Source organism: Cryptotermes secundus, unplaced genomic scaffold, assembly GCF_002891405.2.
Source record: "Cryptotermes secundus unplaced genomic scaffold, Csec_1.0 scaffold1951, whole genome shotgun sequence".
NCBI lineage: Eukaryota > Metazoa > Arthropoda > Insecta > Blattodea > Kalotermitidae > Cryptotermes > Cryptotermes secundus.
The window spans coordinates 665,212-681,349 of NW_019727443.1; the positions used below are offsets into that span (position 1 = coordinate 665,212).

A 16,138-nucleotide genomic window follows, 5' to 3' on the forward strand; every position below is an offset into this window, starting at 1 on the left:
TAAGTAAGTAAGTAAGTAAGTAAGTAGTAGTATTAACTTAATGGAGCTGAGCCCTTCTTGAGAAGCCACAAGTTGAGCATCTACTCAAGAACTTCCCAGCATTTTATGGAACCCGAAGGTTCATTACCGTGTTCACAAGAGCCCTCCACTGGTCCCTATCCTGAGCCAGATCAATCCAATCAATACCATCCCATCCTATCTCTCTAAGATCCATTTTAATATTGTCCACTCACCTGCGTCTTGCTGGTTTCTACTGGTCTCTTTCCTTCTGGTTTTTCCACCAATATCCTACAGGCGTTCGTCGTCTCCATTCGAGCTACTTGTCCTGCCCATCTCATCCTCCTTGACTTTATCACTCTAATTATACTTGGCGAATAGTACAAGTTATGATGCTCATTATTATTGTTATTATTATTAATGTTGTTGGGCCAGCATAGTTCAGTCGGTATAGCGACTGGCTAAAGGTTGGACAGCCGAGGAGCCTGAGTTAGAGTCCCGGTAGTGTCAAGAATTTTCTCCTCTCCACGGCGTCCAGACCGGTTCTGTGGTCCACCCAGCCTCCTATCCAATGGGTACCGGGAGCTTCTTCCTCAGGAATAAAGCAGCCAGAGCATGAACCTGACCGCTCACCTCCAACTAGTGCCGAAGTGAAGAAAACGTGGATCTATACATTCACTCCCCTTACGCCTTCATGGCGTAGTGCTTAATTAGTTAGGCGCAAGGACAACTTCACCTTGCTTTTTATCTCGTTCTTGTGTCACACGGCTTTAGCCCCGCAGCACCGCATTTTGTGCAGCGGGCTGTCTAAGTTGTGCGCCTTGCCTGTCTCTAAAAGCCAGGACCCCATGCACATCCAGTTGCTGTCAGCGTCATTAAGTAAACAATGAAACCTCGGGAACACTAGCCAGCCGGGCGACCGGTGCCGTTGCTGAACTCTCGGCACGCTGAGCTGGACAGGCACCTGTCGAGACACATCTGCGCGAACCTGCCCTGGAAGTCGTGTCATTTCTCTGTGAAGGTGCGAGCTTAGCTTGCAGTGTTGTGGCAGTCCCCGTGGCTTCACAGTCTGGTGATCTCACTGCATTAATGTTCAGCTTACCTAGTTTTTTGTCAAACGTCATTAAGCACTGACACCATGGGTGCCCTCGGAATTTTTTACAAGGAGTACGGGGCAGTCGGAAAATTACGATTCTATTAAGGAACGTTGAACGCTTTGTATTCAGAACAGGGTACTAATTACAGCAAATAGTTCTATAGTGCGAAAGCCACATTTGTCCGTCGCAGTTTCGTTGCTTGGAAACCGTTTAATTCATAAAGCGATCACTTGGCAATAAATACACGTAATATTGGCCAACGGAAGTACGTATATATTCATACTAATATTCACACTAGTTACGTAGTTCTGTTATTTAAACAGATTTTATATTAGGAAACATTCGGGCAAATGGGGAATGAATGTGTTATCTGGATTGAAATGGCTCGGGATAAGCTCTTGTGAACACGGTAATGAGCCTTCAGGCTCCATAAAAAGTGGGCCTGTTAGATTCTCAAGAAACACCTAGCTACACGAACTAGGTTTTACTACGGATGGTGTAAACTCTTCAAATATAGGATGTCCGGATGAAAGATATCCAAAATAAAAAATTTATATCTCGGAAAGTAATTGTCATACACGTATCCGGTTTATGTCACCGGAAAGGAAAACCCTGCAAGTTTTTTTTTTCTTTTTCATAGTCGGCTTACGCGCAAGCGCCGCCACATTTTTGCCACCATGCTAGGAATCACCTGGACAGAGAGACGGCTGGGATATGAATTCGCAGAGGTGGACCAACTGCTTGGCCTTCTAGGTCGCGAGATTTAACCCCAGTGGAATTTTTCTTGTGGGGTTTTGTGAAGAACAGTGTCTACCAGGTTAAGATCAACGACCTGCAACACCTGAAAGCCCACATAAGGGACGCTGTGGCTATGGCAACACCAAACATGCTTCAAGCCTGGATATTTGTCGTGCCACCAAGGGAGCCCACATTGAAATTTATTGAGAAAGTTATATACTCAGAAAAAAACTTTCATAGTTTCCCATTGTAATGGTGTAACCCATTAATGTGTATAATAATTTCTTTTACTTTGGATACCTTTCATCCGGACATCCTGTATTTTCTAATTTTTTGCTTTATTATGTTCAGCACCTCATATGATGTCAGCAAATCACTGAACGATGCTTCTGTTCCACAGAAACCATCCCGACAAACACAACTGTCACCGCTGACGCATGGCCGGCCGTTCCTACGTGTCTCTTTCTGACCAGATCAAAGGTCAGCCTTCTTGTCCCCGACACATTGCTTCCAGCAGAGAAATCAGAAGCGAGACCAGTCGCAAGTGCGTGCTGCTCGATCTGTCAGCTCCGCCATCAAGTGGTAACTGTGCCTTTGTTCGGTTTAATTCAATTACGTCATCACGTATGAAGTCAACACTGGAAGTCCTCAGTCGAGGTTTATCGGAATGGATTGTAGCGTTGGGAGTCATGAGTCTGGCGAGCAGAACTCAACAAGAGGGCCTTCTCAGTTTCATTTCGGAAGGACCGCTCGTTGCACAAAAAATGTTAAGGATGTTGTTGTTGACAGAAATGTGATGATTCGTGGTGATCGTGTTTGTGGTATGAATGGGCACTGTGCAATCCGGAGCGACGCCAAACAATGCGTTGATCTGGTTAGCCATCTAAAACTGGAAAGAAACCATAGTATTAAAAGAAGTGTCCAGTTTCATGAGGAACCTTCTGGAGTCGTCGCCAATGGCGTCACCGCGCTTGAGGACTTGCCGTTAGCAGACCAAGTCTCTTCTGCAGTCAGCAACTTGCTCTTGACCAGAGGAAGCCTCACCTCTACGCCCAGTCAGTGTGGGAATTGTTTCAGTGATGGAGACGATACGGAGGACGAATCCTCACTGGAGGAACAGTTTTCAGATCGCCAACCACCGGACGGCGGTTGGGGTTGGGTCGTGGTGGTTGCTGCTTTCGTCACGAACCTAATCGCCGACGGTGTGACATTTACATTTGGAATCATCTACGTGGATCTGTTACGTTATTTCGGGGAGGGGAAAAGTAAAACTGCGTGGATTGGTGGACTCTTCATGTCGATGCCGTTAATATCAGGCCCAATCGCTAGCTACCTAACGGATCGTTTCGGATGTAGACGCGTCTGCATGTTTGGATCGGTACTTTCCGCGTTTGGATTCGTTATTAGCTCGTATGCGGAATCCATAGAGCTACTGATATTTACTTTCGGCATCGTGTCTGGTTTCGGCTTGGCGCTGTGCTACGTCACTGCCGTGGTTATTGTTGCGTATTATTTTGAGAAACGCCGTTCCCTAGCAACGGGCCTGTCCGTGTGTGGCAGTGGTATAGGCACGTTCCTATTCGCGCCACTGACAACGTTCCTGGTCACGGAGTACGGGTGGAGGGGTACAACATTGATTCTTGCGGGACTGTTCCTCAACATGGCTGTGTGTGGGGCGCTGATGCGTGATTTGGAGTGGACCAAAGAGAAGTCAAAAGCCCTGCGCAGAGACCGATTACAGAAGAACAGAGATAAGCGGAAAAGCAGAGCCTACAACCAGTCGCTGAAGACGGCTGTTTCCAGCTCGGCGCCACTTACTCAGAAAGAACAGCCCCAGAGGTTTCCTGACGCGGCGGAGTTCAAACGACTGCTTCAGACAGGAGAAGCTCAAGGTAAGGAGGCTCCACTGCAGCGATGGCCGGCCACACATTTCCATCTCCTCTTCAATTATAACAGCTTCATAACTTGTACTCTTCTCTAGGTGTAATTAGAATGATCAAGTCAAGGATGATGATGTGGGCAAGGCATGTAGCACGAATGGAGGAGAGGAGGAATGCATATAGGATATTGGTGGGAAAGCTAGAATGAAAGAGACCACTGGGAAGACCAAGGCGTAGGTGGATGGACAATATTAAAATGGATCTTAGAGAGATAGGTTGGGATGGTGTGGATTGGATTGATCTGGTTCAGGATAGGAACCAGTGGAGGGCTCTTGTGAACACGGCAATGAACCTTCCGGTTCCATAAAATGCTGGGAAATTCTTGAGTAGGTGCACAGTTGGCCGCTCCTCAAGAAGGGCTCAGCTCCATGAGTACTGTACTTTAATTATAACACCTCAGCTTTCTCAAAATTCCTCCACAGTTGTCGGATTTGAGGTTGTCACAGATGTGGCTGTGAAGCCCACTTGCTATGTCGGCCACTAATTGGCCTATTGTACCAGCCCCGGATGATGATATGATGAGTGTGGAGCAGTCGGTGGAATGAGAATTGGCAGGGGAAACCGAAGTACACGGAGAAAACCTGCCTCAGTCCCACTTTGTCCACCAAAAATGTCACATGACCTGACCCGGGCTCGAACGCGGGCCTCCGCGGTGGGAAGCCGGTGACTAACCGCCTGAGCTATGGCAAGGCCATCTTTGAAAGGTTAAGCCTTTTGTTCAGTTTTGAAACCATTAGGTTGGCAGCATGAACTTGGATAACATGGCGGCAAATTTAAAAGTTATACAGTCGCCCGTTTATACGTAATTACGTCAGATAGTTATGCTTGCTTTTGAATTATTATTTTATAGGCTGTATGCTGGGAGACGTATCAGGAAGAAAGACTGAAACATCCAGAATTGGAATGGAAGAAGCAAAACGCCAGTGCAGTTCAGTGCTGAACTTGCCAACATTCATCTGTAATGGTGAGAAGGTTCCTTTTGAAGTTTTGGAACGTCTGACTTCAGATCAACTCTATCCGAGCCTTCTGGCAGGATCGCGAAGCTTCAGTGACAGCGGACGCCTCCATGAAAACAAACATTTTGCTGCCAATCACACAGCGCCTCCGTCCCCTCTAGTCATCATTCCACATCCGTCCCTCCGACGCGCGTCTTGTATCGGTTACCATGACAGAAAGGCGGACAAGGAGTTGCCCAAGAATGCAACAACTGAAGAGGCATATTTGTGGTGGTTAAAGAAGATTCAGGATTGTCACCATTGTCATTATCACCATTCCAGCAGGAGAAACTCAGCCTCACACAGCAGAGACTTAAAATTTCCTAGGTGAATTCATTGTCATTTGATACATATCAGTTTTCAGTAATTCCTTGCTTTTATCTGTTGTTTTGTATGCAGGCAAATGTGGGTGCCACCAGAATTTTTTTCCCCAGTGGTGGGAGGTTCAATCAAACTGAGGCTGAAGATTTATTTTTACTGATTGCCCGAGAGTATTCAGGATAAAAGAATAATTTAAAAAGTGTATTAATATTCTGTGTATTGCTTTCCTGTTTTATTTTTTTTATATCAATTCTGGGTGGGGGCAATGACGCCCCGCCCCGCGTCTGGCCCCGATGGGTGTGAACCTTTGCCTCTCACTTAACCCCTTGGGACCTTCTGTAAGTGACATGTTCCATGGCCTTGAGGATCCATCCAACAATTTGAAGCCTGAAGCTAATCTGAATAACATATACAAATTGCTACTTCACAGAAAACACACTAAGCCTGTATTTCAAAGCCCAGCCAGTTATTGCTGTTTAGGGAAATAATCACTGTTTCTTCCAAGGATTGTACGGAACAAGTACTGTGTAGTCAGAATGCAGAATGTTTGAACGTTAGGAAGGTTTGTGGTATATGTAGTGAGTGCCAAGATTTCAATGGTTAAATACCCAAAGGCTGAATCAGATCCTTGACGTAGCTCTTTAACTGTTCACTGGGCCCACAGGTCAGGCTTGTTGATGTACAGTGATTTAGGGGAAGATGTGAGAGAAAGAGTTTCTTGATTTTCTCAAATCTGACTGGCCAAATGAAATGCAGTTCACAACATAAAATTCAGACATCTGTAAGATCCACAAATTTGAGCTGATATACATGCATCAGTAATGCTGCATATGCTCTCTGGATATAAAATAAGTAAGACAGTTCATATGAATATGTGCCTTGAGGCCTTCCTCTTAACAGTTATAACCAGGGCCTGGATTTTGATGACATGTCATCTTTTTTTCCTTGTATCCTATGCGATTCTCTTAAATATATAAATCTCGGATATGAGCTGCTGGTTACAGAAATGTAAATTTTATAGGTCATTTTTTCATTTTGGGGGTAATTTTTTGATAAATTTTTGGACACTTAAGGGTATTTCTCGTCATTTTTGGCCATTTTATGGAATTTTTCTGAAATGTGAATAACATAGAAGCGAAGTGTTCTTTCTTTTCTCCTTTAGGTCATTTTTCTGGATTTTTTAATATTTTCAGATCATTAAAATCCGGGCCCTGCATATTACATTTTTGGGTCATATTTTAGGTCATTTTTCTGGATTTTTAAATATTTTCAGGTCATCATAATCTGGGCCCTGGTTATAACCATTAGAAAATGTTAGCTCCTGTCATCACATTCTTGGGGGGGGGAATAACGTTCTGAGAGAATTTCGTTTGTGTCACGTGGTGATTGTAGAGGTCCATTTGACATGAACTTTCTATTGAGTTTACAGTAACTGTTTGTCCTACGGAATACACAATTGTTAAGCGGACAACTAAGTATCCCTATAGTTATGGTTTCTTGGCTGTGTCATGTTTCCTCCTCATACTAAAGTATACAAATTACTGCCCTAAAGAAATGTTTCCTTTTGTTTTCATTTCAAATAAAAAAATTTGATTTGAAGCCCCATTGTAGCCCCTGGAGGTGCTCAGTTATATTTTATATTTATTACAGACATTCTCTGACATACCGTGGTGCAATGTTGAACTTGAAAAGACACCGCCAGCGTGCTTCTTCGTGTCCAAATATCTATCGGAGTCCCACAAACACAATATCCAGCAGTGAAGTTGAGGTATGGCAAAATAACAAGAAGTTGGTAATGTTTCAGATTTTTTTGTTTGTTTCATAGCTATCACCTAACAGTCAAAAATCCACATTTATTGAGATTGTCACATCAGTGGATATTAATATTATGGTTTCCTGGGACGCGACACTGTGCAGCCTGGTAGAAATTTATAATATTATAATTTTCATTTTGTGCATCCTGTTGTGTTACAATATACAACTCTTTATTGACCATCACAACACATCAAACAGAAAAAATCAAGGACAGTGCCCAGCTATGGTTTCGCTACATGTTTCAGCCACTAANATATTTCTTTTATATAAGAATGTATAGGAGGCGCATGATGTTGCAAATTAATTAATTGTATAGTTGGTGCCTCATCTTACAAAGAATTGTCCATACTGTATGGAAAGTAAACAATATATTATATTATTATTAATATTATATTCAAGCATCCTGCTGCATTGAGGCTCCACTTATAGTCTATCAAATGTTCTGTCTATAATGCAACACTCAGTAACACTCTTCTGTTGCCTGAAGATGGCCTTATAAGGCCGAAACATATAGCATTATAATAATGCATATATTTTAATAGTTTTATATAACATCTTATGCACATAACGACCACTGTGTGATATTAAAGTGTGAATCAATGTTATTGATTGTTGCATTATAGATGGAACATTTGATAGACTTAAGTGGTAGAAATTTACTGACATTTGCAAGGAATGTCACCCAGTTTCCTTCACTGGTCTTTGGTCAGTGTTCTGGACCTACACAATTGTGTGTCCAGGGTTTGTAAGGATTGACGGACAACAAAATAGGAGATGCATAAATCTACTAAGGCTAAAATCGAGGCTGCAGTGTGTGATACTTGTTTCAGTGGTTTGCTGGTTTCTATGATATATGGGACTTAATGGTGGATATGGTGGATGTTTCACACTTTGCCGACATCCGCTTTGTGCTGTTTGCTGTTTCTAACTTCCTGCTGTACTCGTGGTACCACGTGCCATACATGTTTCTGGCTGATAAGGCCGGTGAGATGGGCTTCTCAGAAGATGAGAGTTCCAACATCATCAGTTACCTCGGCATCTTCAACACAGTTGGTGAGGTAAGCACAGAATTGAGATGTTGCATCATTCGTAAAACACAACTGTATAAGTTTGAAAGACTGCAGTCTTCTGGGATATGACACAAGTGGTCCAGTAGATATTTCCCAACATTTCAGAGGAACCTGCTGCTACCATTTTCAGGATAGAAAAACTTTTTAGTAATATATGGAAGGAAAGACACTGATCGAGGCTGCAGTGTCTACGATCCTCTGTTTTGTGTTGTTATATGTTATTATGAGTACATGGATCTCTGAGTCTTCCAGGATATAACACCATGTAATCCACTGAAAGTCAACTGACTTTTTAGAGGAACATATTGCTTTCATCTTCAGGGCTGAAGAAAAAAAAACGCCAGCATGAAGCAGGTAACTTGCTCATTTTCTGCTTGGCTTACACTTTGATCCTGAAGATGGAGGCAACAACATCCTCAAAAAAAGTCGGTTCACTTTCAGTGTCCTGTATAACCCCTCATAAGCCACAGGTCATGCAGCTTAATCTCCATTTGCAGATTGTGCTTGGTTGGGCTGGGGACCAGCCTCGGCTGAATGCAAGTATGATTTATGCCCTCTGCATGGCTGTGTGTGGCATGATGACAGCAATCATGCCATTTCTCACATCCTACACTGGACTCTGCATTGTAGCCGGAGGTTTTGGCCTGTCCATTGCTGCGAACTACTCAATGGCATCTATCATTCTAGTGGAACTGATCACACTGGAGCGATTCACCAATGCGTATGGTCTGCTACTTCTTGTTCAGGGACTGGCTAATCTTGTGGGGCCCCCTCTAGCAGGTATGAAGTCATTATGCTTCACATGAAAGGTGAAACCTCTTAGGTACTGAAGAGTTCTATCTGCTGGGATGTAATGGCATGTAGTCTGCTGAAAGTCATCTGATGTTTTGGAGGAACATGTCAACTGCATCTTGCTGGTTTCTTGTGTGCCATATTCTTCGACCCGGAGGTACAGGTGACATGTTCCTCTGAAACATCAGCTGACTTTCAATGGATTACATGGTGTTATATTCTAGAAGGCAGAACTCTTCATAACCACTGCTGTGAGAATCTCAAATCCTTCTCCTAAATACTGCAATGTTTAACCATTTTACTTGAGCAGTAGATAGTAATGATGATATTGTACTGTTACTGAGTCCATCATCTGTATTTTGGAAACTGCATCTGTTTCCATCCTAAGATGAGGTCAGGAATTACCTACTCAGTTGGGCCCATTAGACTATTTCTGTGAATATAATATTTTATTATTGAAGTGAAATTGTCCTCCCTAAAGAAAACAATAACAAGAATGGTGTCTTCAGTAGCTTTTTATAACCACAGTTTGTGTTTGACAACACTGTCAAAGTGCCAGGGCAGTGGCCTCGGCACTCAAAAGGGCACTTGGGTGCCACCCTGGATATATATCAGGATACCTTGTGTGTAATTTAATGTAGGTTGGCTGTACGACACGTCAGGGAAGTATGACCTGTCCTTCTATCTGGCTGGACTCTTCATCATCCTGTGCGGTGCTCTTCTCGTGGTTTTGCCTGTCGTGAGATGGACCAAGCGACGGACAGGAGCAAATACTAATATATTCAGCACAACATCACTGAAAAGGAATGGACTTCCACAGCAGAACAATCTTATTTGCAAAGAAGATGGTGATATAAGATCCACAAGCCTCCTCTCAGCTTGCAGTCAAGAAGGAAATCCCGTGTGAGCATCTGATACAAGCAACAGTAAATTCTGATAATGTGTACAAGTAATTTTGTATTTTCCATATCACAGCATTGCTTACAATCTTGAACACATACATAAAAACTTCAAAAGCAACTTTTGGCATTGTGTTTATGTGAATGTTGGTAGTCATGAGCTCGGCAAGTAACAAGCACTTTGAACTTGTTTACATAGGCCAGAGAGGCTGAGAGGGGAATATAACAATAAGCAGAATGGGAAACATGAAGTGCTGTCATCCCCACCATCCCTGGGACTTCTTTCCATGGCCTCAGTATAGCTGCAAAAGCATCTTTAGGCAGATTTTCTTGTCCACTTTCGGTCTCCAGACTTTTTAAGTGAAGTGTATGGACACTATAATATATTAGTGCTTAAAACTTTTTAACATTTTTTGGTCCTGTAAAACGTGATTAAGAATAAAATGTCATGGTTGGTGGTTAACACTCCTGCCTCATATTTGGGAGGTCCTGAGTTCATATTTCAGCCCAGAGATCTCCTATTCTCACTGAAGTCTATTGTAACCCCCTCAATCCCTCCAGGCAAATACTGGGACAGTACTCCAAATTAAGGCTATAACCACTTCCTTTCCAGCTCATTATTTCATTGATAACCCCATCACTCAGGACTGTGTACTTTGTGTTCTGACAGCATCATAAAATAAATCATAAATATTACTGGAAGTGAAAGGCTCTCATGAAATTTTAACTGTAAATTTAAATAAGGACTTCAGTACTGTCTCTCATTGCAATCTATTTAGCCAAAGCAAAACAAATTTGCTTGATTTTAGCAGTCAGATGCTGGGACAGATCCATTATTGAAACGTTATTGTGTTCTTAACTTGTGTTGCTACCCTCAGTACTCCTTAACTCTTTGACTGGCGCGAAGGGTATTTAAATCCCACCCCTGTCCTGGCAGGCACTTTAAACCTTATGTCGCTAAAATGCATGTAGTTACTTTTTCCTAAATAACTTCAACAAAAATTGGTTTTTAAAAACGAAATTATCAGGAACTAATTAAAATACAATATTTTATGCAATAAATGCCTTTCCATACCTCTTTATTAGTTTTTCTTCGTGCGATAAACATTAAAACATGAAAGTTTGCAGAGAGCCACACCACAGCCTGCACACATGATACTTGTTTCTTTTCTAACCTTGTGCTTAGCACTCACGCGACATTTTCTCAAGGCAGCATTCTTCTTATTGTTACTGGGAGGAACATGGACCATTTTGTGAATTTTCAAGCCACACTCTAGACGATTTACTGGCTCTTTCACTGGTTGTCATTTCAAGGTCGAGGGCGGAGGCGTTACTGCACTNACCAGATGCTGGCTGCCCTGCTTTCTCCCTAGAAACACATACTGAAAGGTAATGTGTTTCTTTAAAAATTAGGTGAACCAAGCAAAAAGAATTCGTGAGGACATACAACTAGAAATGCTTTCGAACAGAACTCAGCTCAGACTTTCCAAGAAATCATCAGACATGCCAGCCACATTTCAGGAATATGTGATGATGCATATGTTTGAAAGCAATAGCTTCAAGTATTTTACTTATTATAATAATATCATGAGATTTTAAGAATACGGTCTTCTGGATTGTAATACCATGTAGTTTGGAGAGGGCCTTACGTTTTGGAGGAACATATCACCTCCATCTTCAGGTTTGGAGAGTAAACCAAGCAAGAAAACTCTAGAAGCAGATGGAAAGCTGAGCTTTTTCTGCTGGTTCCTTGCTTGGCCTACTCTCCAAACCTGCTAGATGGAGGTCATGCGTTTCTCTGAAATGTCAGATTGTACAAAAAAACTAGTAAGAACATAATATGGATCCATATGTGAATTAAGGCACAATTCAGTTAACTACTGCTTGTATTCATCATGCGCCTGATGATGACCCAAAACAGGGGTCGAAACATGTAGCGTGAACAACAAATAAAAACAAAATGTTGATGCATTGGTGTCTATTTTGTTGTTCTTTCAGAAGTACTGTTGTGTAGACTGCCCTTACTGTATATATCATATATCCTACATAACAGGAATTAATTGACTATGGAAGGTAATGTCTCTCCTGACCTTTTCAAACCGTGAAATTTCATTCGTCTGTGTAACACGTCAGATTTGACTGTTAATACTCAAGGTTACTTCTTGAAATGACCACATAAACTCATCGCAAAATATTCGTTTAAATTTACAATCAGAAGCATTTCGAACTTGCCATCTTGACCGCCATAGTTGAAATGCCAGTTGACATGATCCGTGCCGACAGACAGCCGATCACAGCTGTACTCGCTGTCCACGCTGTAGCTGCTGGTGATCACTGGAATCACTGGCGTTGGCTGATTCACAGGTCTCTGCTGACGTCAGAACCGGTCAGAACGAAGGCGCGCTCGGTATGATAAAATGGCGCAGTGTTTGAAGTGAACTTCCTGTTACTTAAAAAGAGTTTAGCGGTGGTAAATACTTATTGTGTTATTAACTTAAAACACTTATTAGTATACTGATTAAGATGTCAATATATATTACTTTCAGAATAAAGTGCGTAGTCTTTTCTGGTTCATCGTCGTAAGAGAAGTAACTGTTTCAAACAGTTGTGTGCAGAAATGTTGTTTTCCTAGCCGCTGTGATCAACTGTTAATGTTTGCTAAGTACAAACACCAGCCAACGTAGGAAAGTACATCGCCGCAAGTTTTACATGGCGTGAGTACAGAACAAATTCTTTTTCAGTGTTACTTTAATTAATATCAATAATGTGTTCAGAGTTTTAGTTCTCATTCCAACTCATACGTTATGTTTGGGTTCATTATATTACAATACAGTTATAATAATGGTCAGTGTTCATGTTCGGAATGAATATATTGTGTTCTGCAAAACCGCTGTCATCCATGGTGTAACATAGTGTTCAAACTGTTTGTTCCTTTGTGAGCATTGTATAAATTTTCCCAAGTATTTCTTTCTTCACCTGAGCATATTCATTTCATATTATTTGCTACACTGATCATGAAGTTTGTAAGGTATGATCCTGTGAAATCCAAGATTTTTTTTATTGCTAGTGGGGTGGGACTAAGTCCCTTGTATTGCGGCCACTTCTGGCCTATTGTACCAGCCGCAGATGATAGGTGAGGGTGATTGTGGAGCAATTGGTGGAATGAAGATTCACAGGGGAAGCCGAAGTACTCAGAGAAAACCTGCCCCAGCGCCTCTTTGTTCACCCCAAATCCCACTTGACCAGACCTGGGATCAAACCCAGACCACCGTGGTGGGAACCCAGCGACTAACCGCTTGACCTGTGGCACGGCTCTGAATTCCAAGATAGTCTTGGTCTCTTCATCATTGTTATGGTTATCCTTATCCTTATAGTCCATTTGGTGAATAACAGAATGCTGGCTGTGGAAGGTGGAAACTCAGTCTTTCTGTGATGATTTCTTTGGTAGACTATCTAGTGAAGGTCAGTGGTGGTGTAAAAAAACACATCTTTTCTGCTTCAAATTCTGGGGTACCTTTGGTTTAGAATCCGAATTCCACTAGCATAATTAATTGTTGCTCTTGATATGTTTTCTGCAGGTATAATGTTGTATCAGTTGACAGTTGTGTGTCAAAATTTGTTCCCATTTTACCATTAATTTTATTGGACTCTTGTAACTTTATGCAGTTATCATTTTTCAGTTCATTTCAATACAAATAAATGCCTTAAATCACATTGACAGCTTGATGCACATAACAGTTCTAAATACTGATACTCAGAACATTGCTATGACTCCATATTATTGTACAAACCTAGTGTCTTCAAGTACTGAACTGCATGATTTTAATGTTCATGATTCTGCATAGAAATGTGTTTATGGGAATTGTGAACATGGTGCAGTAAGACCATTCCACATAAACCCTGTTTAAAAAAAAGAGGTAAAACTATCCCTGTAACAGGCCGTGGAGGTCCATAGGGTTGTGAAGCGTCAAGGCTCCCACATTTTCTAGGCAGTCAGCTCACAGATGGTAGTGAGGCTGTCAGCCTTACTGACTGGCTGCCCTTTACCCCCAAGATGACTTCTGGTACTTATTTCTGTTAGAGACTGAGTCGACCTTAGGGCCACAGTGTGGCTGGAAGAATTAGGTCAATTGAAGAAATCTGATTATCTTATCGAGAATTGAACCTACAACCTTCCGGCTTGTAGCATATTGCCTCAACCAACTATGCTACCACATGCCTGTAAACCCTGTTTACTGTGGAGTAATACAGTATGCACATACTTGTAATTCATTATAAGCCAGAAATATGGTAGTGTATTATTAACCGTTTAATGCCTGAAGTTCAGCCAAATGAAGTTTGGAATTACTGAGTTTCTGGGCTTTGTCCAATGTCTAGTAACCTAAGAGAACGCAACGTTTCAAGAATTGGATCTGTTTCTACCCTCAGGTGAAAGGGCAGGAAGGCACCTACCCATTTAGGTCCATTAATTAGAGCTAGACTCAACTGTTGGACCTGCTGAAATATTGATCCTTTTAGAATATTAGACAATGGACAAAGTCCAGAGCCTCAACATTCCTACTTCACAGAACACACACTGCATCTCCAGTACAAAGTCTATAGGGAAATAACTGATATTTATTGTGAAAATCATATGAAACGCATAATACAATGTCTGAGAAAAATGCAGGGCTTTTGAATGTTAAGGCAGGTGGTAGATCTCATGAAACAAGTGACTGCGTATGATCACACTTGAGAGGAGAATGCAAGGGGAAGTACTAGTGTGGGGGGCACCTCTTACAGTTGCCGAACATTCGACCGAGTGGGCTCATCCATATTTGTGACTTTGCCCAGGAAGAGAATAAGATTTCTGAGTACATGCCATCAATTGTTGTGCAGGGCTGTACATTTAGTTTAGTGTGCTTTAAAGAGCCAGTTATTCAGCTTAAGGGCAGTTGATTTCTACTGTATTGTTCTGTCCTGAGCCAACTAAATCTAACCCACCACATAAAAGTGTACCATTTTCTTAGGATCCATTTTGGTTACTGTTCTTCCATCCATATGTTGGCCTCTGAAATGGCTTCTTGCATGATTATCACCAGAATTTGTGTATGTGATCTGCAGTTCCCACAGTAGTGAAAATTCATACTGTGGTCTTCTTCATTATGAGATGGTGTAGTTTGGTAGCTGGAGACCAGGTTTCAGAGGAACTTACTGTTTCCATATTCTGATCCTGGAGAACTGTGAAATAGCCTAATATGAACTGTCTCAATAATGTGGCCCTTTGATAGGAAGAGTCTGCGCATCTCCAGCATGCACTGTTCAGAACCACTGCTAAAATACATCCCTTTCGACATGATCATGAGCTTCAAGATCACACCCTGTGTGTCTGTGATCAGTTCCCTTATCCTGTCAGCTGTTCTATATTTCAAGTAGCTGTATCCCAGTAGGTTCCGCTGTGGAAATTGCATACTCATTTCCCATTTCCTCTGTTATCTGAGTTACGTGTCCAGTCCATAGTAATCTTTTTAGTTTAGTTCACTATAGTGACTGGAAGATCGGATAAATAATGCACTTCATTGTGCTATGGTATTTCTATTCCCTGTCATAGCTCTAAATATTCAGTAACATGCTGTTAGATTTCTTAAAATGACTACGTAGGAACAAGTATTGCTGTCTCTTGGAACCAAAATTTCTGACTTTTTGAGCCATAATTGCTATTTTTTGGTACCAAAATTTCCATCCTTTGGAACCTGTATTGCTGCCTTTCAGAACCAAAATTGATGCCCTTTGAAACCAGTATCACTGTCCTTTATTTTGAAGAAGAAAACTTTAGTCTTCCACATGCATTTATAATATATAAAAGGAACTATTTTTTTTCATTGGCGCTACAGCCCTCATTTGGGTCTAGGCCTACCTCCATGAAACTCTCCGTTTCACTTCGGTTTTACTAGATCTTAGACATATGGTAGGACTCCTTGGGCGGGTGATCAGCTCATCACAAGGCCTCTACCTGTACACAAACACAGAAAAATGCATACAAACATCCATGCCCTGAGTGGGATTCGAACCCATGATCCTGGCTTCCGAGCGAGCGAAGAGAGTGCATGCCTTAGACCAAAAGGAACTATAGGTTTTTTAAATAAGGGAAGATTTTTAGACATTCTTTTAGATTGAATTTGTTTGTATATTTTGCAGTTCGTAACTAGACGTATACTTGAAAACACACTTGCATAACATGAAGAATTAAACAAAACTCATTTTATCATCAACAAAAACATTGTTTTATACCCTGTTCTTGTTTTAACCACATAATGAGACCAATAAACCCTATTAGATCACCATTTGATATTAAGTAATGATGTTTTTTATGATGAATGCAGCACCTAACATGTAAATGAGACAGAATCTTTACTTGTGCACTACTGGTGAGGAAGACAAGACAAACTGTAATTTAAAGTATTTTAATAGGAGGCATTTGTGGCAGTAATCTGT

General features: G+C 41.6%; 1 protein-coding gene across 3 annotated transcripts in view; it reads left to right on the forward strand.

Annotated features, from left to right (window-relative positions):
- LOC111864878 (monocarboxylate transporter 14) overlaps nt 1–10,622 on the forward strand; it is a 25,882-nt gene extending 15,260 nt beyond the window's left edge. For all 3 annotated transcript variants that reach the window (XM_023852459.2, XM_023852460.2, XM_023852461.2), the window contains exons 2-7: nt 2,233–3,724; nt 4,623–5,094; nt 6,739–6,856; nt 7,734–7,961; nt 8,471–8,753; nt 9,407–10,622. In XM_023852459.2, coding sequence (XP_023708227.1) covers nt 2,500–3,724; nt 4,623–5,094; nt 6,739–6,856; nt 7,734–7,961; nt 8,471–8,753; nt 9,407–9,672 — 2,592 coding nt within the window. In that variant the 5' untranslated portion in view covers nt 2,233–2,499 and the 3' untranslated portion in view covers nt 9,673–10,622. The remainder of the gene's footprint in view (nt 1–2,232; nt 3,725–4,622; nt 5,095–6,738; nt 6,857–7,733; nt 7,962–8,470; nt 8,754–9,406) is intronic.
- Nucleotides 10,623–16,138: the final 5,516 nt, after the last annotated feature.